The following is a 24666-nucleotide window of genomic DNA, read 5'->3' as shown; positions in this document are numbered from 1 at the left end:
TTGGGTCTTTATTATTGGGTCAATATTAAAGTGTTACAAATACACAGTCATTGCTTAATTTCCACACTATGAACAATGGAATAAAAAAAGAGATAGACAGCTTTTTTTCTATTTATTTCACCCAAGTTATTATAAACAAAAACTATTATATCTGTTTTACAGATTCATAATGGAATCAGAGACTTTAGCATGGATTATGTTGGCTACATCTTCTCATTTCTACAGTAAATGAGCAGTGTTGCTGCAAAATTAGACACATTGAACACACAGTCAGAATGTCAATTCTAGTTTGTACAGCTGAAAAAAAAAAACTCATAAAATGCACTTGTAATAACCACAAAATTAACAGCCATCATTAGGAAAATGTGGTTGATTTAAACATATCCTGGTGACAAAACAGTAAAAGTCTGACTTCACTTTGCTCATGACACCATCCATGAAACCCATTTTCACCTCAGCAGCTACATGAGGGTGTAATGAATTTATATTTGAAAATATAAAGATACAAAAGAGAAACTAATAGCCCTATTTGAAATAAATGACTTGTGATCTTTGTTGTTCTGGATGAAAAAGGAATGTAAGGAATTCCTAACACCTACGACATAACTAAAAAGTCATGTTAATTCAATCGAAATTGTGAAATGATCACTATAAAAACTATGGCTAACAATAACAACATCTCTATTCCCCAGAACAGGACCAGCTGGAAGTGAACGTTTGTAGCAGTTGATTAAGGTTGAACTACATGTTTGATTCACTGTGAGCGTGTTTGTCATTTTCAAAATCACTATCCTGGGAGATGAGCTTATAAGGTTTCTTCCTCTCCTTCTCCTCCAGCACCGAGTTTCCCATCTCCACGTCTCTGCTGTGAAGCTCATGTCGAGACAAGAACTCAACTATACCGGCTCCAATTGAATCCCCCAGCACATTGGTGGTGGTACGCAGACGGTCCCTATACCCCAGCACAAAAAACAGAGTCAAAGGGAGAAGAAGTGGGAAACGTGTTGTGTACGCAACTACAGAGCAGTACACCAGCTACAGCTCTATTCCCAAAAAAGGTTGGAACACTGTGAAATGTAAATGATGAAAATGCAATGATTTGCAGATTATTTAAAATTATATTTGAACCTATATATTTTAAAAAAATATGTGGAGACATAGCCAACACCGGCAAATGGCTTTTGAACTGTGTGCTGACAAAAAGCCAGATGGTTCTGCACTTGTTGTGTACTTCTGGGGTCAATTAGTTGAGTGATGGTGCCTTAGAGTGATTGAGTGAACAAAAGGAGTAAGTGAACAGAGAGCAGTATTAGTGCCTGGCAGCTTCCCAGTTTTGTAAAGAGGTCCTCCTGCTGCAGGTGAAGGCCTTGAAACGCAAGACTGCTGTCCCATATGTAACGCACTCATGCAAGGCCAGTGTCACAACTTCAACCCCAGGGAAGGGTAGCCCTGGTGGAGCTAAGTCTGGGTGTGGGGGATGTAGCCTTGTAGCAATCAATCACAAGGACACATTGCTGGTAAGTCTCATTAATCTAACATGTTCCAGACTGGTAATTACATGTAAACATGTGCAGTATTTTTATGCACATTTCAATTTGTACTAAATGTAAGATTGCAGAACAAAATGAAAGAAAACCAGGTATGTGTAAGCATTTCCGTCAACAAAAGACACACAAACTGTGTGGGTTTAATGAAATAATATTGAGGCTACAGTGGAGAAATACTACAGACTTTTCTCTGGGCTACTTTTCTAACATAACACATTTTTGAGCATGCGAGCATAAGATTTGATTGACAGCTTCTGATGACATTGCTTGTCTGGAAACAGAACAACAATAAGCAGCGTCTAAATATTGTTGAGCACAACAAAAATACATGGTGTAAAACTGGTTACACAACTTTCTGTGACAACTGTCTCCGGGCCCTCTTCACTTCATGAAGTGAGTCATGCCAGTATTTGGTCCACCTAGTTAAAGGAGTGAAGGGTCTTTTCTTATTACCCCAGTTAGCTGAGTAATTTCTGGGAAGGGTATTCTAATTGAAATGATTAATTTGGGAAACCTAATTATGTTTCTATGTTAAAACTCATTGCAAAAATATTGAATACAAAAGGAAAGATGTAGAACAAGACTCAAGAGAGACACTAAAAGTGTGTCAGTAGGTGGTAGTAGATACAGAGGTGATGTTGACCTTAAACACGATGAGATTTTTCACGTTGGTATGTGAGGTACAGTTACAGCATTTCACTATAATAACATGCCACACACTTCTATTTAAATTGATGTGACAGGGGATCATTTGTCACAGGTTCATAATAGAGCAAGCTACTCACAGGAACCAATCAACTGCAATGATGAGAGTGATGTCATCAGTAGGAAGTCCAACAGAGGTGAGCACAATCACCATGGTGACCAGGCCTGCCTGAGGGATGCCAGCAGCTCCAATACTGGCTGCAGTTGCTGTAATACTTGATTGATGGGAACCACACAGACAGATCAAACAATACCTGTTACTACTTATGTATATTTTTATTTTTTCTCTTTTTTTATCTTACCTTATAGTGATAATCTGACCAAAGTTCATCTCCATATTGTTGACCTGAGCAATGAAGATGGCTGCCAGCGCTTCATACAGAGCTGTTCCATCCATGTTGATGGTGGCACCCACAGGCAGCACAAAACGTGTAATTCTCTTATCAATTTTGTTGTTTTCCTCCAGACATTTAAATGTGACAGGTAGAGTGGCTGAGCTGCCAGAAGAAAGACAAAACATTATTTTTTGTCATAGAGCACTCCTATAGTGATTGTTATCTGTGTTTAAGTTGAATACAATATGAAAAAAATCACAGCAGAAATTCCATACTATTCATCATTCTACAGCCAGCATCATTATATTCTTTGAGTTACAAAGTGATGCAATAGACGCTCATGGTAATCACAATAATGGTACTGTAATATGTGTGTGTCAGAATGAGACAAGATGAGTGTCTTAAAGCCACTATGTTTAAGACAAAGCGAGCTCCAATGCTGGTGTAATTAAGCAAACAGAGTTAAGCTCTGGCAGCGTGCAATGTACACATCAAGAGCCTGAGACCCTGATAATATGCTAATGCAGCTGCAATGTACAATCAAGAACTGAGACACCCAAATACTTTAGAACACACTGATAAAGGACACACGAATTTGTACTTTATGCAAATTTGTTTTTCCTCTGTCACCACCACATTGAATTTAAAATTAAACACACATTGAATGAAGTCAAGATTTTCAGCTTTAATTCAAGGGTTTTGACAAAGACCAGATTCAAGTCAATACTCCTGAGGAGGTAGATATGTCATTGTCAAAGTCTGTCAGTCAGTCAAGATGCTTGGATGCCTCACAACAAGTTACAAACCACTGGTAGATCTTGAGAACAGAAAGATTTAAAAAACAATGTTCAGAAAATAGTTGAAAAATGCCTGAACAGAAGTCAGAAGAAATAAGATTCTTTGGACCGATGTACAAGAATGATGGCAAGAGAAAGGAACAGCTCATAAGCCAAAGCAACCACGTCATCTACCAGACAAGGTGGAAGCAGCATTATGGCATGGTCATGTATGGCTGCCAATGGAACAGGCTCACTGGTGTTTATTTAGGACCTGACAGCTGATAAAAGTAGTAGGATGACATGTGAAATGCAGCTACCTGTCCACAGGAATTTGCTCAAGGGGATTAACAAAGTATATTAAAGTATATATAAAACTTAGCATTTGGTAATGTCTATAGGCCCAAGATTTAATGTGGTCAGTTATGCGCCCCCAAAATGAAGGTGTGTGTATGAAAATAGCTTTAATTCCTAAATGGTTAATACTACACTTTAGTCAGAACCCTTAAATTAAAGATAAAAAGTCTTGACTCCACTCATATCTTATATATTTCATTCCAAATTCAATGTAGTGGGGTACAGAGGCTAGATGCAAAAGAATTATTCTATTATTTATAGATCTAAATGTAGGTGTTTAGAACTGCTTCTAGCCCTGATGCCAAAAACTGTATTCTCTCAGCCCTGGTGATAGCAAGTGTTGCAGTACTTAATACTACTCACCTGGAAGAGGTTCCTAGAGCTGTAACCAGAGCTTGCAGGAGCCCAGCAATAAAGAGAAATGGGTTCTGCCGAGTGATGACGAAATATAGAGTGGGAAGAATAAGAACAGCATGGATCAGTAAACCAATAATAACTGTGATGGTATACATCCCCAGCTGGCCTCCCATTTGTGTCAGATCATCCATTTCCACAATCTTTCCTGCAATGAGGAACAGGATACCAATAGGAGCATACCTGAGAGAAGAAAAGAGACAGTGATTTATTTGTATATGGTAATGATGGGAATATCTGTTCAGTAGTTCAGTTCTTCCCTGAAAGTAAAATCCTACCACATGATGATGGCAACCAGGCGCATGATCGCTTCATTGAGGCTGTCGAAGAAGTCCCTCAGGAGCTGGCCCTGCTCCTTCATGTTGCCAATTATCAGACCAAAGCACATGGAGAAGACCACCAACCCGAGGGCGTTGACACCGTTCACCTGACCCGGCACTGGGATCACTTCCTCCCGTGTGATCTCCATGACCTCCTGGGTGCCATTGGTTGAGTTGAAGAAGGTGTCATTCACTGTCACTGTCACATGGACTGCTCGCTTTCCGTATTTAGTTTTGAACTGGAGAATAACAGAATTAAAGGCTAAAGGTTATATGAGTGGAGTCTGACAGCACTAATATCAACCTTCACAATTAGGTAATAATACTTATTAATACTAATTACTCTTTTAAAAATGTTCTATTGTGGCCAAAGTGTACTTGTAGTATAAATGTAGTGTTAATGTACCTCACATTTGTTCTAATAGCACGAGTTGACCATACATTAAATTTACTAAAATAAATTCACTTTTTTGAATAAATTTTATTTTTGTTGCTAATGTCATCAGACCATGAATTGTAATGTTCATCTTGACCCCCATTGCAACCAATTTTTTTATCCAAACAGAATTCAGATAGATTCTAATATTTGCTGTGGAAATTCATAACTTGTCTGGTAATCCCAATCATTTGGTTCCCATTGTGAAACAGGTTACAAGGACAGGGACATTTTCATGTTGGGGTTTTACTAAGTGATAATATTTTCAATTCTCTATCTGTAAAATTGTACATTTGTTGTTATTAGTTTTTAAATATGCTATTACTGTGTGTGAGCACTGCTCAAACAACTAGACTTATTGGACCTTCATTAACTGTTCTTAAAGCCAAGATTCTGACATATACCAGTTGAGTGCTGCATGAGTTTGCAAAATAACTGGTCATTGCATTTACATAGATTCTACAGTTGTGTAATATAGGATTTAAATGACAATCATATTTTCTTATGAATATTTTAAATAACCATTTCCAATATTTTGCAACACATTATTGACTTTTGAAATGTATATTCCACTTCCACCTTAGCCATTACCACAACTAGAGAATGTGTGTCCTGACCCACTCCTGGCACCATATAGCAGAGTCAGTCATGTCTGATAACTTTGGACAAGCCTGTCTCACCAGTTGCAGATAAAAAGATACATAGTTTTTCCTTTTTGGCAGATTTTAGATCGGCAGACATTTCTTTTCACAACATCAGTTGTGCACCATGCCCAGGTACATAATTCAGCAAGTATACATCTCATTTTTGTGTGTGTTCTACTATTTATGGAGTGGTGCCTGTGCTGCAGCACTAGTGAAGTTTTTATTTTGTTTGGAGTCTGGTGCTCTTCAACTTTCCTTCTCAATTTCTGTGTGAGATCCTGTGTGCACAAGTCCCTGCAGTCTCAAGCCCTTTGATGGACACTAGTGGAGCATTTTCCTCTGGTAACTTGAAACAATCGTATTTTACAATATAAAAGACTCTTATTGGTTACAACTACAGTAAGGCAGGTGGCTCACACATGCTGAAGGTGCTTTGTTCTTTTTTATTCAGTAGGTGTTATCATTTTCCAGTCTACTGTACATACACGAAGGTTAATGTTGTACACTGGTTGCACATTGTATCCCTGTGTGGCTGCAAGCAGAAGCTTGCTGAAACCTCACAGTCTGTAGGTATGTTAACATTGAACCTACTCTGTGTTAAGTAGTGGATCAGACATAAACTGTCAGCAATTTTTTATGTGCGATTTGAAAACTTATTGAGGCCATATTTTCAACTGGATTAAGCTGATTTTTTAGTACATTCTTCAGGCCTACTCTTCTACTGGCCACTTCTTCCTTTAGAATATTATACTAAATGATCATCAGCAAATTGTTAAAACTAACTAAAACCAGAAGCACAACTGCAACTGCTGATGTTGCCCCCTCACACTGCTGTAATTTGCATCTACTAAACTCTGACAATATAAAGACTGGATTGGGTAAGATAAGAGCAAGGAGAGGAGAATGATTTTTTTGACTAGCACATTAGTTTTGGTTTAATCTGCTAGAAAACATAAGTGTGTTAGAATTAAGCTGGGCTGTGGCCTTTTCCAAGTAGGTTAGGTCAACCCAGGAGCAAATTTCCAATCTGTTTAAAGTAGCCTGTTTTATCATTGGTCTTTAGACTTTAGATACAGTATGGCATAACCACATGTGCTCACCCCTTTTAGATATATAGTCATTATTACATATTTACATTTGTTAAACACACTCATGTGCCCAAGGTGCTCCACAAAATAGTAAAAACATCACTAAGTTGTTATATTAATCATTTTGTGGCATGTTCGACAGCTGCTTTCTAAAAGATGATGACATGTGGTTTGGTTTAATTGCTCACCTGCTGAGTGCATGCTTGGACCAAGTTTGGTGGAAACATATTTCTGAAATGAGAAATCACAGTGATTAAGAGACAACATTGGTCGTTTACAGTCACACACAGTGAATATCAGTGTTCTCACTTCCTTACTTATATGCAGGCTACCTGATCAGATCTAAGAAGGCATCAGCAGGACTGACTTGCTCTATGGTCTGCTGTTTTCCAAACTCATCTTTGGATCCTTTTCCCGGGTGGATGATGAGCACAATTATGATACCAATGAAGACTGCGATAAATGTTGTGGTCATGTAATAAATCACAGCTCTCATGCCCATCTTTCCTGAGGCTTTGCTGTCCAAAGCTGCCATTCCTAAGGAAAGGGGAGGAAAAGTATGTGGATATCTGAATATTAAGAGATGCATAAAGAATGACATTTATCTGTTAAGTATGTATATTCTTATATACACATATCTAGTCAGTATAGGCAGACTATGAATTAATTGTATTAATCATGTAACAGTGTGTCAGGGAGTCGTTTTCCACCACATACTGTCTTTAAATTTATATTTTGGAGTGGATCATGCTCTCAGGTCAGTGTCACTATTTTAAAAAAAGAGCATTCACCAATTTTAAACTGATGTTTTTTTTTTCAGTGGACAATGTATGAGTTTATAAGAATAAATTGTCAGAAGGCTGTGTCTAGATTGTAAAAATCTGAGAGTACAATCTGCAGCTTATAACAGTTCATCAAGATGGTATTTGCTCCATCCTGTACAACAAAGAGGTGTCTCAACTCTGAATCACATTTCTGACTAGCTTTACCAACACAAAAACTAAACTACGACTAAGGGGTACTGCAGTATTTAGAACACATACAGTACTGAATAGTTGGTAGCATGTTTTCTCAGATTAAAAATTAAATAATAAAAAACTGACCTTAGCATTAAATCAAACTGAGAAAAAGGGAAAGAACAAAGAGCTACTACTACAGAACCACAAGCCAAATCATGCCTCCTAGATCGAGGTGTGGTGCATCTAACCTCTGCAACATTATTTCTTCATATTCAGGCCCTTTTTTCAACTGGAAGATTGAAAGTGGAATGAAAATTACTAGCAGATTGCAGTGCCTCAAAGAAAAACGTGGCCCCCGCATTGATTACTAGCTTGTGAAACTGACCTCCTCATGTACCACCGTTATATGAGTGGTTCTGTCTCAGCAACAATCAAACCTAATGTTTCTGTTATTACACACCCTTTATCTTTACACAACTGTAAAATGGTTTGTGGATTCATATAACTTTTAGGTCACATTCTTTTCTGTGCTATACTCGCCCTAAACACTGGTTTGGAGTTGATTGCATCACTTCCTGTTGTCGACGCTAACTTGCTATTCATTTATGCTGTGTTAGTACAATTAACTTTAAAGCTTTAAAATATATAGTTCTAGTGCACACCGACTGAAGTAAGAGTTGTAACATAGGCTTGTATTACTTAGGCACCTCTTCATAAATCTCCTCACTTCTGAATTATCTTGTTTTCTGACGTCTGCTAGCTTATTGTTTAGCTCATCTGTTAACCATGGATTCTTCTTCCTCTCACTCTGCTTCTCCTGCTCTGTGTGTCTGATGTTTAGTTTCTCCTCTGCCTCCTTTAGTGACAAGGGGATTTGTAATAGATGCTAATTATTTGCTGCGTTGGAGGCTGACCAAATTAGAGACTTGGTGGAAAACAAGTTACCTAGCCTAGCTCCCGTTAGCTGTCCTCCAGCAGTTCCACAGCAGCCGGGAAGTCAGGCCGGCTGGGTGACGATTCATTGGCAGCATGACCCTAGAAACTTGCCCAAGGTTCACCACAACCACGTTCACATTTCCAACAGATTTTCCCCACTTATTTTTAACTGAATTCTCAGACCTTCTGTCCGGTTTAGTTCTTAGTACAGAGAAATTCATCATAGTGGGTGACACCTATGTAGATGTTGATGATAACTGCTTCAACACTGCATTTAATTCACTGTTAAACTCGAACGCTATTGTCTTTACTCAAAATGTAAATAAACCCACTCACTGTTTTAATCACACCCTTGATCTGATTTTCTGACATATGGCGTTGAAATTGATCATTTTGCGTTATTCCCCAAAACCCTCTTTTATCTGACCATTTTTAAATAGCAATTGAATTTACTGTACTACTTTACTTCACCTGATAAAAAAATGTCCCCTACAGTAGATGTTCATCTGAAAATGCTGTTGACAAATTTAAGGAACTAATTCCATCTCTTTCCATCTCGTTCAGAGCCATGGACCAACACAGAGGAGGGTAGTCATCCTAACGTTACTCCAGTACAAGTCGACTATCTTATTGATAATACTGCAGCCTCACTCCGAACAATACTCAATATTGTAAAGCTAAAACCAAGTATTAATTATCATTAACAGAAGCAAATAAGAACAACCCAGCCTTCTTCTCAGCACTGCAGCCAGGCTGACAAAGAGTGGTAGCTCTGCTGAGCGTAGTGTCCCCTTAACTCTCAGGCGCAATGACTTCAGATGCTCCCTGAAAACGGTATAGATGGACTCGTATGTACAACAGTTCTAGATTCATTTGTAAGACCTCGCTCGTACTTAAACTGCTTCTTTCCCATATATCATTCTGATAAACCATCAACATGTCTCTCAGACCCCATCCTGACTAGGCTGCTCAAAGATGTCTTACGTTTGATCAGCAAGTACATATTAGATCAGATCAATCTATCTTTACAAACAGGCTATGTACCACAGGCTTTTAAGGTTGCTGTAGTCAAACCCCTACTCAAAAAGCCTGCTTGACTCAGGGGTTTTAGCAAATAATAGACCAATATCCAATCTGCCCTTTATCTCTTACATTCTTGAAAAGGTAGTTTCAAAGCAATTATGTGACCACCGGCGCAGGAATGACTTGTGTGAAGATTTCTATTCAGGATCTAGAGTACATCATAGTACAGAAACGGCACTGGTGGAGGTCACTAACGATCTTCTATTGCCATCAGACAAAGGACTTGTGGACTTAGACTCCATACTCATTCAGATCATAGTGTTGCATTCGACACTATAGATCACAACATTTTATTACACAGACTGGAACATGTCATTGGGGTTAAAAGAATAGCACTAGGGTGGTTTAAATGTTTAAATCATATCTATCAGACAGATTCAAATTTGTGAATATTAATAGTCAGTCTTCCATGCACAAAAAAATTTGTTCTGTGCTTTGACCCATTCTTTTCACTCTATATATGTCCCCCTTAGGCAATATTATTAGGAAACTCTATAAATTTCCATTGCTATGCAGATAATACCGAGCTATATTTATCTATAAAACCAGAAAAACTAAAAGACCTTAAAGATCTCATGGTTCATCTCCTGTAGTTGTGCTTCCTCCTCTCTGTCTCCCTCTCTCTGTACTTTTCTGCAGGTATCCTCAGCCTTGGAGCTGTACATCTCCAGAATCCAGTTCATCTGCCCAATATTTTTGCTGCTGTTTTTTTTTTTTTTTTGTTGCTTGCTGTTCTATTCGCTCTCCTCTTTCCACTCACCCCAACCAGTTGGTGCAGATCGCCACCCACCCTGAGCCTAGTTCTGCTGGAGGTTTCTTCCTCTAAAGTGTTTTTCCTCTTCACTATTGCCTAGTTTTGCTCAAATTGGATTGTTTAGTTTTCTATATAATTCTGTATACAATTAGACTTTGTAAGGTCTTAATCCTTTAAAGTGCCTTGAGATGACTTCTGTTGTGATTTGGCACAATACAAATAAAATTTAATTGAAATTGAATTGGTTCCCAACGTAGGGGTGTGGACCCCCTTCAGAGATTGCAAGATAAATCTTCCGTGTTTTGTTTCTTAGATGTGACATTTAGGGACTTGGATTAATTTCACAATACTTAATACTGCCACAAAAACAGAAAAAAACACAGTTAAAATAAAATAAAATAAAAACATTTTTCTTAAGCAAACTGCTCAAGCTGCATTTATTTTGAAGGGTTCGTCTCCAGACTTCACATCAAGGCTGTGGAAGGCCACTTTAGAATAGTTTAGTTCTTAGTGTGTTTTGGGTCTTTAGAACAATGGAAGACCAATTTCACTCTAGTATTTCATAATAGTGTTGAGATTTCTTGTGTTTGTGTCTTGTCTTTTTTAAGTCTTTCCTTCCACAATGGAGTCCTCGATGGAGCTCATTGTCTCTTTGAAAGTTATCCTTGGCTTTCTTTTGACCGTTACAACTCCACACTTTCAATCTTTACAGTCAGAAGGTGATTCTTCTCTTACAGCCACATCCACAGAGGTTGGCTACAGTCCCATCACCTTAATAATAATATTGGGAACTGTGGTCACCCGGAAATGTAGAGACCTCTTATAACCCTCACGTTTAGCATGCTTGTCTATAATTATTTTTCTGATCTTCTCGGATAACTGTCTCCTTTGCTTTCTCTGGTTAATGTTGAGTGTAGTGCACATGATGATACAAAACAGCAGTGTGACTGTTTTTCTTCATTTTAAAACACAAGATTAAAGAATATGTATGCTGCTAATTACAGGGGACACTAATACATTTATTTACTGTTATTTAAAGTGGCACTTCATTTTAATTTTTTGCATTATTGGAAAAATGCTGTTCAAATCTAAATTTTGTCTTATTTATTTTCTTCTTATTTAACATTAATTCAAAAGTTAAGTGTAATTTCTTTTCTTTTTCTTGAAGTGTACCAACTTTAGTTGTGGTTTAGGACTTGTTAGCTTGAAAGTATGAAAGCTCATTGTTGACCGTGAAAATGACTTACTTAATTTTCAGTATTGTTTCAATACAGTTAGCCGTGTTAAGTCTGTGTGATAACCAGTCCGTAAACTCATAACTAAGATCTTGGCCCAGACTTGGTTCTCATTTCGTTAATTATCCATTAACAGTGCAAATGTACTGTGGTAAGGGAAAAAATCTTTTACTATGATATCCCCTGTGCTCATATCAATGTAGACACTCAACAGTTATTCTGAAATGTTAACAAACTAAACATGAAGTGAAATCTGTAAATATGTTGTACCTGTTATTAGGCTGGAGATCAATAAGGGCAGAACAAGCATCTGAAGCATCCTCATTAACAGCTCTCCAGGGAAGGAGAAGTACTTTACTTCTCGATAGGTCATCTTATAGGGGCGCAGAGCAAATCCCAGAACAATACCTGCAGAAACAACAACATATGTCCCCCCACCACTGCATTGACAAGATTTTAACTCAATAAAATCTGAGACATTTCAGCTTTGCTTACAGAGACATACACACCTACAATAACTGCCCCAACTGTGAAAAGCACAAAGGCGTTCTTCTTGAGGAAAGCCTGGACATCGTCTTTGGAGATCTCCTCCACTTTTCTTTTTGCTTTCATGGTGCGAATGTGAATGCCTTCCCTGAAACGCTGCATCCTGCTTTAGTAAACCAACAAACAGAATGAGTATTACCGAAAATGAAACGGTATAAGTTAAGTGACGGTTGTGTTTAACAGGAAACATTTAGTTTAAAAAGAAATGTTCTTTTATTTTCTCATCTGCCTTTATGAAATACTTGTATGCCAATATGCACATTAAAATAGTTAAGTGCTCCTGCTGGAGTGAATATAATCTCATTGGATTTCGCCTGGCTGTCAGTGGTACTGTATCAAAGGGTATTTACATAAAATTGCACCTTTTCAGATTTGCATTTGCATAATGAGAAGGATATAACTGCTATAGAACGTTTTCACTGAAAAGGCCAAAACTCCAGCAATACTTTCAATGTATGATAACAATAGATTGTATGTATGAATGTATTACAATATTTTGTAGTGGAAAGTGAGTAATGTTGCCATTATTTTCTCTCCCTTATACATACTGTAACGATAGCTCACTGCCTCCCAGTTCGTCCTTCTAATTCCACCTCATACATGCTGTGCATGTGTGGAACCCATCCCAACATATACACACACTGTTTGGATCTATCCAATGGTACTCAGCAATGCAACACAATCAGGTAAATTCATGCTGAAATTACTTTAACTTTGGAGGAGGCAATGTTATCTGTTTAGCTGAGACAGTACATATTATCTTCAGTTGATACATTTTTTGTTCAGATTGAGTTGTATGGATATCGTCACTGATCTATTTCATGTCACACAAGGAAGGGAATCACTTTAGGCTATGAACAGGAAAAATTACTTACAGTCACCAGTAATTCTTTAAATGAATGTATGGGTATGTGAGGATAATTGATGAATTGACACAGATTAATAAACCAAACACAGTCAATATGCAAACAAGGTTTTCACACTTTTTACATGAAGTGGCACATTATGAAATAAAGACTGGAGGTATGAAATTATGCAGCTGGGTGTACAGAATACAGGATTTCAATAAAAGCTTAATTCACCCAAAAGAAGCAGTTTTCTAGCTACACTAACTTTGATTTTTGGGTATTTTGCTTTACAAATTTTTAAGTGCTAGGTATTTCAAATACAGAAACAAAATTGTCAGCGTGTTTTTGTTAAAGGTGAAATCATCCTTTAATTTCCAAACTTCTTCACACAAGAAACATTTTCTTTCTACTTACTATGGAAAAGTCAATCAAAGACTTGCAATTGCAGCTTTGCTATATTGGAAAACCTATAATAATCTATACACACAGCAACAGAGTACACCCCTAAATTTTAATATAGAATAAATAGGGAGGTTTCTCATACCTCGGTGTCGGCGTTTGCTCTTCAGTTAACTGCTGATGGTCAACCGAGCAGGCCTGTGAAGCAGGATAATAAGTGGAGGAGCTTTGCTGGAGCTTCTTTGATTCTGAATGTAAGAGTTACTGCGTGATGAAGCTATGAAGTGAAAATGCTCTCCTGCACCTACTGTAATTGGAAAGAAGACAGAGAGGGAGGGAGATAGGGAGAGAGGGAGGGAGGAAACGAGTGAAGGACACTAGGAGGACAAATTAGAAACTGGTCCTCCCATAATAACACTGTTATAAACCCCAGATGTATGAAAACTTTGTTGAAAGTTGTTGTGAGAATCCTCGTAGAATTATTTGCTTCGGGATCGATCTATGTAAAATGTGATGTCATCCTCTTATCTCATCCTCTCCTATGTTCTTTCCTTTGAGCCTTTAACTATATTTGCTCATTTAATACGGTATTCTAGGGACACATAAAGAATTGTTTCTGGCATAAAACAGCAACTCAGTGTAATTGATACACACCCTCTCGCTTGGGAGGTGTCATAGTTTAAGGTAATTCCACAGACTAAATGACACACCACAATTAGCTGAAAAAAGTAGAGCTTGTGCTGTAATAAGTGACCTCACTGTATGGAAAAAAATATTCCCTTGTGAAAGTGAATATAATTAGTGAAGAATACCCCTCAAATCAGGTCATGCAGCTTTTTACAAACACTATTCCCCAGTCACTGTCACACTAATGAATGAAATAGTTCTGTAGATGTTTGTTAGTCATCTCAGAATTATCTACTTGTGTGCTGATAGTCGACCGTAGGTTCAGGTAGGCTTGTAAATAGACATACAGTGAAGTAGTGAGTAATCATCTGCTGTATACACTGTGTACATAAATAGAGCCAAAACAGTTCTGTGGAGCCCCAGTGCTGCTTAGAACTTTCCCAGAGATGCAGTTCCCCATCCTGACAAACTGTGGCCTTTCTGTCAGGTTTTCAGTGGTCTAGAAAAACAATTGAGGGGTCAACCTTGTGGTTTTGCAGGGGTGGAGATGCACACAGGTGTAAGAAAAAGAGTTAGAGTAGATGGAGGATGAGACATTGAGGAAGAACAAGGGGTCGTCGGGGACAGGCTGCGTTTTTAGCAGTGTCAAACCTGTTGAAGAACTTGTTCATTGGCTCTTTCCACATCACCCACTGGTCATTATTAATATCTTTTATCATTATTACACTATTTTGCACATAAGTTACACTTGACTGACTTGATGATTCAGATCATCAAATATAATGTACTATTATTACAATGATAACTCAAGTAAATATAAAAGGTAGTTTCTAAATGATTATTTCATTTATTAGGAGAAAAAGCTGCACAAACTAGCCTGGCTGTATGTGAAAAAGTATTGCCTTTAAACCTAATAATTGGTTGTTCAATCCTTGGTGGCAACAACTGCAATCAAATGGCATAACTATCAATTAGCATTTCACACCACTCTGACCCACTCCTATTTGCAAAATTGTAATTAAGCCACTTTGAAAGGTTTTTGAGCATCTAAATCTTGATGGAATATTTTGAGGTGAGGTAAGGGGACCACATGTCAAAGCTTGCTTGCAAGCTGGTGCTGTTGAGTTGACCACATTGTATGCAGGGGTTAGGACTTTGAACCTGATGTAGGTTCCAAAATATTTACCTTGCATTACTTACAATTTTGTACACAATTTTGTATTTGATCTGGTTACCTCTGTGCAATACAGTACATAACAGGGTTTAAGTGTGACAAATATGCAAACAATAAAAAACAGGAAGGGGCAACTCTCCCACTGCACTATAGATGTCTGTGAATGAGGGGAGTTTGAGACTGGTGGCTTTCTCTGTACACTGTGCAACACACTGTCATCTTTGTTTAGAGCTGTTGTTGATTTACGGAGGATATTGAAGAGATGAGCACATGTAGAGATGAGCACGTGTAGACCTGTGGTGTCACATGCCAAAGTATCTTTAGGCAAGATACTGAGTGAAAAAGCAGTGCTGCCTAGCAGCTCTAGTGACTTTGTGTGGGAATGAGAGAATGAGAGTATTGTAAAAGCACTTTGAGTACCAGTTAGGCAGAAAAGTGCTATATAAGTGCAGAACATTTACCTGTGGAGATCAAGTACTAAGGAAACGGGCTGTTGGAGAACTTTCTAAAGTCTGCTCTTGAATGTGCATGAAGACCTTCTTCTTTTGTGCTATATTTTAGTGTGCAAGAAAAGAAAAAATGACTACAATGTAATGTCTGTATACAGCCAGGTTTCTACAAGAACTGTTTAAACTTTTTAGTTTTTATTTACTTATTTATATAAGTTATAATTTAAGTAATCTGATGTTAAGTAATGAACTTTTAAAGTGCTGTATGAACAGAGCAGAGGTTTAAGGAAAATCTCAGAAATCCACATGGTTTTCATATTCTTGTAGCATTTGGCATTGTTTTTGTTATTGTAAATAAAAAACATTTAAACTAAACTAAAAAGAACAATATCTAACTAACTTTAACTCTCAAACAATTTGAAATAACTAATAAATAATAAATAAACACTGAAATACGTACAAATGAATTAGGTCACAGTTGATACTACAGGCAAATTCTTACACCCTAGAAACTACCAGACAACAGCGCCTGGAGGCTGTTTTTATTTTTCCACTCTTTCATGTGAGATTGAACGCATCATCTGCCAAAACATCAACGTCACCGTCCCGTCCCTTCGAATAGCCAATCAGGTTTAAGTCTACGTGACCTACGTACAGCACGCGCCAGGTTGCGTGGTGTGTGCAGTAAAGCTCGAGTTGTCTTCTAGTCGTTTATTTTTCACCTGCCCTTGTGTTTACCTCGTGTTTAAAGGGCTTTTAGAAACAGCTGTGGGACACTGTCTTAGTGTAGTCTGTGGTAAGATAACACCTGTCGGGGTATGTAATGTGCAGGACCATTAGCTTATGACTTGTGCTCAAGCTAAAAGCTACTTTTAGCTTTTAAGCCCAGCTGGTAACTTAACGCTAGCTGTTACCCTTACCAAATGCGGTTAGCGGTTAGCGGTTAGCGGTTAGCTAGGTTAGATAGCTACTGTTTTTGCTGTTTCATTAGTTGCCTGATATTATCCCACTACGTTCTAAACGGGTCTCCTTACAGCTAGGGAAGAGTTTGTTGGACCTGGTGACCTTCCTTAGCGGCACAGTGTGGCAGATTTCTTGACTTCCCGACAGTACCGTCTACATTTGGCCATAGGGCTACCTGGTATGTCAGCTACGTAACAGCCATACCGAGCAGGACCTTTATTCAGCACATGTAACTGGACGTTTGGTTGAGCTGATGGTTGTGTGCTCAGTCAGAAGAATGACTCGCCGCGTAGTGGTCAACATGGTGAGCTTTGGGAGTCGAGCTATTAGCTTGATGTATGGAAACTCACTCCGCCCCCTTCATACCTCAGTGTGCAACACTTCATCCCATCTAATAGCTGGATTCAAACCGGAAAAGGTAGCAGTGGTTACAAAGACTACCAGGTATGAGTTTGAGCAGCAGCGGTATCGCTATGCAGGCCTCTCAGAAGAGGATCTTAAACAGCTGGTAAGAATGCCTTTCATTCTGAGGCATACTTGTCATGCTCAGAAATCACTCTTAATATTTCACCTGTCACTGGATTTTCTCAGTTTTGCTGTGTCTGTGTTCTGCAGCTTGCCATGAAAGGCTCCAGCTACAGCGGCCTACTGGAAAGACACAAAATACACACTAACAATGTGGAACATATTGTGAAGAGTCTGCGGTAAGGCATGGCCCAGCACAGGAAGATTATCACAGCCATATTCCTTAGATGCAGACTGGGAAGGTTTTCTTTTTTGTAGTTAGGATACTATGTGTAAAAGGCGTGTTTAATAATGACATGTTTGCAGGAGTGAAGGCATTGATGTACGAGTCGTGAAAAGAGGGGAATATAACGAAGAAGTGGTGCGATGGGCAGATGCCATCATTTCTGCTGGAGGTAGATTTTCAGATTATTTCATCATTTGTTGTACGTCAGCTGCTCCTGACTAACATTGATTTTGTAAAAATATACAAGGCATCACAATTACTATTTAATTTGAGGAAAGTTAGAATTTATGAATATACATTATTATTTATTAGTGTATGAACCCTGGAGTAAAAGAATTGTCCTTGGACAGTAACGTTTGTCTACAACCTCGTTCAGCTCATGACAGCACAGATCCAGACTTTACATCGAGTGTAAAAGTTGTCTAACTGCAGTTTGTCTTTCTTAGGTGATGGGACAATGCTCCTTGTTGCCAGTAAGGTTCAAAGCAAGGACAAACCAGTTGTTGGAGTTAACACTGACCCTGAAAGGTAAAACAGTGAAATTGAATGCTGGGTTGGATTTTTTTATTGGTTGAAGAACCAGTGCGTCTTAATCCACACTATTTAACAGTGATCTTACATTCAGCTGAGATCAATACATTTTCCTCTTTCACCTGAAGGTCAGAGGGCCATCTGTGCCTGCCTGTACGGTACACACATGCCTTCCCAGAGGCACTGGAGAAACTCTGTCGTGGTGAGTTTAGGTGCGTATTTACCCACAAACGATCTTGAAAGCTTTTGTGCTATCTTCCAGTGAACATACAGTTCTCCTGTGTGTGCTCTTCACCCTGTTCATCCATCACCCTGCTCTCTGCACATTAGTAACACCTCAGGGCTCTTGTTCTTCCCTTAGCCGAGAGGCCACGATGAGGTTAAAGTTGTGTTGTCTGGAAAAAAAAGTCACATGGTGTCTAAAGCCCCACTGCTCTGTGGGATGTCCTAAATCCAGTTACTGTGACCTATAAAATCACTAGCTAGAGGTCAGTGTATCTGAGGTACCTGTTGCACCTGTTACAAAAGTGTATGTTACAGAGTCAATCACCAGTTTTATGTCTAGATCCCCAGTTTAATTGGGTTAGTAGTAATTGAAAAATAGGCTGTCCAGAATGTGTAACAGTGTGTACATGTGTACCAATTCAATTTCAGTTAGGATTATTTATATAGAAACAAATCACAACAAAATGAATGAAAAGACACTTTAAGACTTATGATACAGCAGCAAACCTTTGTGGAAGAAAAAGCTATATTTCTGCGAAAGGCAGTCATATGTCTTAAGGTAAGAGTTGCTGGAGGACCTGATGAAAGCAGGAACGTAAATATTAGTGCAGAACACAGGATTTTGCAAAATCCTGGACCTGTCTGGACCCATGTGTCTGGCATAAGAGGGGTATGGCATGTGGCAAGAACAACACCATCCCAAAAGCCAACATTTAGGTGGATCTGTCCTCTTGTTGGGGCTGTTTTGCTGATACAAGAACTTCACCACATGACTGGCATCATGCTTTCTTTAAAAGACCAGACCAGACAACACCATCACTGGATTTCCAGCAAATCAATGATCTTGCGCATACATCCAAGTCAAATAAAGCCTGATTTCTTGGAACCCCCTTAAGCAGCCATCTCAGTCCTTAGATTTGACTTTCATTGAAAATTTGGTAGGATTTAAAAAAAAGCAGGGGTAACATATAGACCACATATTGGTGGACTGGAAGCTTTTGCACATGAGTAATGGGCTAAAACTTGTGTTAGAATCTAAGAAAGTACCAGAGTTAGAGGTCATAAAGGTCAAAGACTGCTTATAAAATACTGACTACGAGGTTTGCATTTTGTCTGTAGGCCTTCTTAGGACTTTTCTTTAGTATAATGAAAGATACACTATGTTCTTAAAGTATGTGTTATCTGCATCAGTTATCATTCTTAGACTGTTGATCAAGAATTTGGTTGGTTGTGTTTTCATCAAATTTTATTTTTATCACTAGAATGTCCTGCATTGTAGAACATTGAATAACTTTAATCCTCCTGTGTGCTGTGTGCAGATGGCTTTGGCGTCAGAGAATCCGTCTACATTTAGAAGGCACAGGAATCAATCCCACCCCTGTGGACCTGCATGAACAGCAGCTGAGCCTAGAACAGCACAGCCAAGCTCACCGTATCACCACCATGGACAGCCAGCGGAGTACGGCTCCACGTGATTAACTATTGTTTTTGCACTAGTGAAGATGTTTCAGTTAGGATTAGATCCATTACTTATTGAGTTTGATCATTGTGTATCTGGAAGTTGGTGTTTGTGTTCTCTAGTTCTTCTACTAATTCAGTGAGATTTCTCAGGGACAGGAACTCTGCATGAGACTTTCTCCAAGCCTAGTCTCCTTCCTGTCAGAAGCTTAAATGAAATCTTCATCGGAGAATCTCTGTCCTCCAGGTACTTCAGTTACTTTAACTGATGCTCGTAACTCCATTCAAACCTGTGTACCCACAGTGGCGCTTGAAAGTTGGTGAACCCTGACCTAAAATGTGATACAGAAGTCCTGAAACTACAGACAATTAAACAAAAGACAAAACGTTACACTTTACACTAGCATAGTTGGCGCAAAGATAAGAGCAGTACGCACGTTTTAATGACCAAACAGTTAGGCTCACTTAGCCCTAAGCATAGCCTATACACTTTTCATGTTGTGTTTGAGGAAGATTAGTTTGTCTACATTCTCTGGTAAAAGTGAACTTCTTGTTCGTGTGTTCTCCACCAGTGAATGAGTATCCAAATATTTGTGTCCAGCCCTAGAGGAAGTCAGGTGTTTCAGTAAGTAGGACTACAAACAGCTGTCTGAGACCCTGTTAACGCCTCCTACTGTATTAAGATGTGTCTCGGCTTAAAAACAAGTATAAACAAACACTCAAACCGCTTTTTATGGGACGCATTTGACTACATTCCTTTTGTAGTCGGAACGCTAACGTTTCCTCATGGATCCATGACAGGAAAATATGTCACTGTAGGACATGGTGGTTGTTTTGGTGAGACTGCACCAATGCTCAAAATAAAAACAGGAAATAAAGACTAAAGCTTGGAGATAAACACTAATGTACGTGGTTGGAGTGCCAGTGAAATGAGATACCTAATTTCCACTTGGGCAGACGATTTTGTCTGAAGGACATTTGATAATTGCTATTTGACTGTCGATTTATGAGAATATAGCTAAATATATCATCTTTGATCCTGTAGCAGAAATGACTCGGTAGTAATAAAATCTGCACATAAGCAGCCTGCTGGACAACTTGGAGACGCCTAAGTGTATACACGTGTAAACGGTAAAACCAGGTGATAAGATAAATCTGGATCTTCACTATCAAAGTCTGATCTTATCCCGGCTTTATAGAAGTGTGTCATGGCTCAAACAAAGGAGATTTCTGAAGATCTAAGAACAGGTATCTCCAAACCTGGTCCTCAAGAGCCATTGTCCTGCCTGTATCAGCCATCCTTATAATTCAAGCTTCTGGACACTGAAGCTTGGTATTCATGCAGTAGATAGGGCAAGGACAGTTAGGAAAATAAGCAGGACAGTGGCCCTTGAGGACTAGAATTGGACACGAAGAGTTTGGACTCCTAAAAGACCAGTGTTACCCTTCTGAGAAGTGGTCGACTAAGATCACACCAGCAGGAAGACGCTACTTTCAAAACATAACTTTGCTGCTTGTCCACAGTTTGCTCCAGACATGGAAAGTGTGTTCGAATAATGGTCCTTGAACTGATGTAGAACTTGATTAAAATGATTCTGCTTACCAGCATAGCAAAATGTTTGTAATGGCAAAGTCTTGACCTTAATCCTGTAGAAATGCTGTGGAAGCATCTTAGCAGACCGTCCATGGAAGGAGGCTAACCTGTGTCCTTGAGTTGATGCTGTTCTGTAAGGAGGAAAGTGCAGAGCTGGTAAGGAGGTTCTGAACATGTCAATACTGCAGGTCACACCAGAGGATGTAGGCACACATTCACATACACACATTTACCCTGGTTAATGAAGTTTAGTGTTTTTGTCTTGTTTGTTTAATTGGATTTCTTTTATCTAGTTTTAGGACTGGTGGGAAAATAAGATGGAGTAAATTGTAAATGGTTTGCAAACTTTCAAGCACATCTGTGTGCATGCTGTAATTTTCATTAATTCACAGCCGCTTCACAGCCACCCTGCTCATCTCTCCAGCACTCATCAGAGGCATTTCTGTCCATCACAGGGTGAAGTTAAAATCCTTCAAACACCATGTTAACCTCTTGCTCCATAGGGCTTCCTACTACGAGATCTCTGTGGATGATGGCCCATGGGAGAAACAGAAGAGTTCAGGACTCAGCATTTGTACAGGAACAGGATCCAAAGCCTGGTACACATAAGTATAATCAGCTTTACATAAGGGTTGGGACCTGATTAATATTAGCATCTAAAAGACGCTTTAGCTAACACGACATCTGCACAAAGCTTAAAAAAAGACCCGAAGGACCAAGATAACTGTAACCGTGCACAGTCGAGAAACACAAATTGTACAAAGTTCTTTTCAGTCATGAGGCTGAAAATGTCTGATTGTGAGAACGGTGCTGGAGTCATGGACATAGTCATTAAATGTAAAAGAGTTTCTGCAGCGCATGACTGTGCTGCCTTAAAGTTTCATGGCAAATTTCTCTTTAGATTTGGATCTTGTTTGTTTCATGAGTCCGTGGCTCAGTGATTTAACTTAATTAAGAATAGTCTGATATTTTGAGAGTATTAAGATACTGAGCTAACTGTAAAGTTAGAATCTTTCTTTGTGTCTGGGAGAAGAAAGAACTGATTAGATTTAGGTGTATTCCTATATATGTCCCATTCTCTTCAGGTGTCCATGAATGTCTCTCTTGGTGTCCACAGGTCCTATAACATCAACAAACTTGCTGAGCAAGCTGTGGAGGAGGTTTTAAAAATTGGTATGTATGTGTGGTGGTTTTTATACCGTTTTGAAACAGTCTAAAGCAAATTAGATTAACAACACATCAAATCTTTGTATTTCCCCAGGAAAGTCCCGCACGGGTCTTGAGATTCCATTGGACCCTGAATTTATTGAAAAGGGTGAGTTGATGAAGCCTCCTGCGTTTATGGTTCAGTTTGGTACATCTTTGTTTAATGTGACAGTTGTATTTGTGTGTGTTCAGTTACTGATGAATACAATGAGTCGCTGGTGTTCAGTCCAGATGACAGGCGCTTGTTCTTCAGCGTCAGAGAGCCCATCGTCAACAGAGTGTTCTCCAGCAGTCGGCAGAGAGGCTTCGCCAGCAAGTCAGTGAATGTTCATTAGATTTTCAGCTAATTGTGCATGAGGTGGAAAAGATGGCCCTCACCTTTTTTGTTTTGTTTTTGTCCTCTCTGTCCTACAGAGTATGTGTCCGCTCTCGTTGTTGGGATGCCTGCATGGTGGTCGATGGCGGGACTTCTTTTGAGTTCAACGATGGTGCCATCGCTACGATCAGCATGAGCGAGGAGGACCAGCTTCGGACTGTGGTTCTAGATTGACTGGCATGAGACCAGAGCTCAGGACATTTTTATACCTGACGATAAGGAGTCAGCGTTTCTATTGTTTATTAAAGTGTGCGTTTTCCCGAATCACTTATTTTCAAATCAGATTTTTATTTTCCTGTTGATTATTGCCTCCAACCTACTTCCCCCAGGTTCTAACAAGATGTAATCTACCTGGCTAAAATCCATTTTGTACGTACTTGAGTATATTTTTAAAAATAGATTTATTTATTCAGGCTAGTTTGACTGAGATACGGCCCCTCTGGCACACAGTCACAGCTAGAAGGTCCACAGGAGCAGTTGTGGCTGAAAGCCTTGTTCAAGGAGGTGGGGGTGGGAAGGATTTAATCCTGCCGGCCTATGGACTAAAGCGGTGACCTTCTCTAACTTAGTATTACCTGAAGAGGTGAATGAGCAAGCATAAGGAGGGCTCATGTAAGCGGAAAGCACATTGTCTATTTGATTTTAGTTTCTAGTTGTGCTATTTGATAGCAGCTGGACTTTGTAGAGTTTAATGAATTGTCACCTCTCATCCAAAAGTCGCCTTCAGTTCTCAGAACAGAAGATCTGATGTGCTCTCACATCTGTGCACATGTTCCTTAAGGACTACTTAACCTTAAGGGTTACTTTTTGTTGTTTGTCTGTGATTGCTCCATGTTTAGGTCAAACATCTGTCTTGCACCTCTTACAAGGCAGGAGCATTACGTTTGGCAGTGCTATTAAAGCAGCTTGTTCCTCAGGATGAACATGCTTAATATTTCCACCACACAGACATCTCTAAACTGTATCTGATAGAAATGTCAGACATTTTAAAGAAGTTACAGTTTAACAAACAATGCTGTAGCGATTGTGTCAAATATTTCAGACTCAAAAATGTGTCTGGTATACATTTATAATCTACTTGAGTGAAACGTTGGTGCACCTTGTAACACCTCCTGGACTGGACTCTGAACCTGGATTTTGGGTACTAGTTTACATTACTGGTGGGTTCCTTGTGGAAACAAGTTACCATGTTGGGATGGGTTTTTTTTTTTAATCACATAAAGAACTATAAAAATAAAATGGCTTGTGTTCAACAGTGTGTGGGTTCACAGCTTTCTTAAGAGTCCGTTCACTCATAATAAACCTTGATTATTTGTTCCTTGGTCCATGATTCTATAACGGTGACTGTAGAGGATGTTCTGACTAATGACATATCAAAATATCTCATTTCTGCTTTCCATTGAGGTCTGGTGTTAGAGCCGTTATAATTCATGCAGGCTCCTTTTCAGCATGTGTGGTGGCCCAAATAAGAATGATAATATGGAAATAAATATGGGCAAGTTTAAAAATAAATGTAGAAATAAAAAATGTAGAAATGTTAGAATCTCACATTTATTTTTTGGCAATTTTTAAATGTATATTTAATGATACTCTTCTTTGAATTTCTTTCCCTGTGTTCTTTAGAGCACGTTATTGACGAATCATCGTCAATGTAAATATGTGCTTAACCTACTATAAAATGAAAAAAGTTGTTTCTTGACAAATGAGAATCCTTTAATTTAATCAGCAGTAGCCTGCTCAGTTATGATTAAAGAAGTTCTCATTGATCATTGTAACCATTATGGCAACATAACATCCATGAGTTCAGGACTTTTTGATCATCAGGTGCCTTATTTAAAACACTTTACATGCAGAGTTTTTAACGTGCTGAAGGTGGCTAGGAGGAACCAGGAATCAAGTGACTGCCTCAAGGTTTACACTCCACACTAGA

At 38.9% G+C, this 24666-nt stretch overlaps 2 protein-coding genes across 6 annotated transcripts; one reads left to right on the top strand and one right to left on the bottom strand.

Annotated features, from left to right (window-relative positions):
* Positions 1 to 741: 741 nt before the first annotated feature.
* LOC113148746 (excitatory amino acid transporter 1) lies at positions 742 to 12237 on the bottom strand. Of its 4 annotated transcripts, none has more exons than XM_026340525.1 (9): positions 12099 to 12237; positions 11860 to 11997; positions 6955 to 7159; positions 6807 to 6853; positions 4413 to 4653; positions 4084 to 4317; positions 2555 to 2749; positions 2333 to 2467; positions 742 to 952 (listed from the first exon to the last, which is right to left on the bottom strand). In XM_026340525.1, exons 1-9 carry the CDS (start codon positions 12235 to 12237, stop codon positions 742 to 744), a joined length of 1545 nt encoding a protein of 514 aa, XP_026196310.1. The 4 variants fall into 4 exon arrangements, with proteins under 4 accessions (XP_026196310.1, XP_026196309.1, XP_026196311.1 ...); XM_026340524.1 differs by having other exon boundaries at positions 4413 to 4693; positions 6811 to 6853; XM_026340526.1 differs by lacking the exon at positions 11860 to 11997 and having other exon boundaries at positions 4413 to 4693; positions 6811 to 6853.
* Positions 12238 to 16287: 4050 nt separating this feature from the next.
* On the top strand, positions 16288 to 23994 carry nadk2 (NAD kinase 2, mitochondrial). 2 transcript variants are annotated; one of them, XM_026340025.1, is made up of 12 exons: positions 16288 to 17103; positions 17211 to 17299; positions 17427 to 17515; positions 17793 to 17874; positions 18006 to 18089; positions 19422 to 19561; positions 19714 to 19807; positions 21658 to 21753; positions 22272 to 22327; positions 22416 to 22469; positions 22553 to 22676; positions 22775 to 23994. In XM_026340025.1, exons 1-12 carry the CDS (start codon positions 16849 to 16851, stop codon positions 22908 to 22910), a joined length of 1299 nt encoding a protein of 432 aa, XP_026195810.1. In that variant the 5' UTR covers positions 16288 to 16848; the 3' UTR covers positions 22911 to 23994. The 2 variants fall into 2 exon arrangements, with proteins under 2 accessions (XP_026195810.1, XP_026195809.1); XM_026340024.1 differs by having other exon boundaries at positions 21610 to 21753.
* The last annotated feature ends 672 nt before the right edge of the window (positions 23995 to 24666 follow it).

Source organism: Anabas testudineus, chromosome 22 (genome assembly GCF_900324465.2).
Source record: "Anabas testudineus chromosome 22, fAnaTes1.2, whole genome shotgun sequence".
Classification (NCBI taxonomy): Eukaryota; Metazoa; Chordata; class Actinopteri; order Anabantiformes; family Anabantidae; genus Anabas; species Anabas testudineus.
This window is presented reverse-complemented; position numbering and strand designations above follow the sequence as displayed.

Excerpts from the sequence above, each read along its gene's own strand:
- LOC113148746 (XM_026340524.1), bottom strand. The coding sequence starts at position 12,237 with ATGCAGCGTTTCAGGGAAGGCATTCACATTCGCACCATGAAAGCAAAA. Across the intron at positions 6,854-6,954 it reads GCCTTCTTAGATCTGATCAG|AAATATGTTTCCACCAAACT; the intron begins GTAGCCTGCATA and ends TTCTCATTTCAG. Across the intron at positions 953-2,332 it reads ATTGCAGTTGATTGGTTCCT|GGACCGTCTGCGTACCACCA; the intron begins GTGAGTAGCTTG and ends GCTGGGGTATAG.
- nadk2 (XM_026340024.1), top strand. The coding sequence starts at position 16,849 with ATGGTTGTGTGCTCAGTCAGAAGAATGACTCGCCGCGTAGTGGTCAAC. Across the intron at positions 19,562-19,713 it reads CACCATGGACAGCCAGCGGA|GGACAGGAACTCTGCATGAG; the intron begins GTACGGCTCCAC and ends GAGATTTCTCAG. Across the intron at positions 22,677-22,774 it reads CAGAGAGGCTTCGCCAGCAA|AGTATGTGTCCGCTCTCGTT; the intron begins GTCAGTGAATGT and ends TCTGTCCTACAG.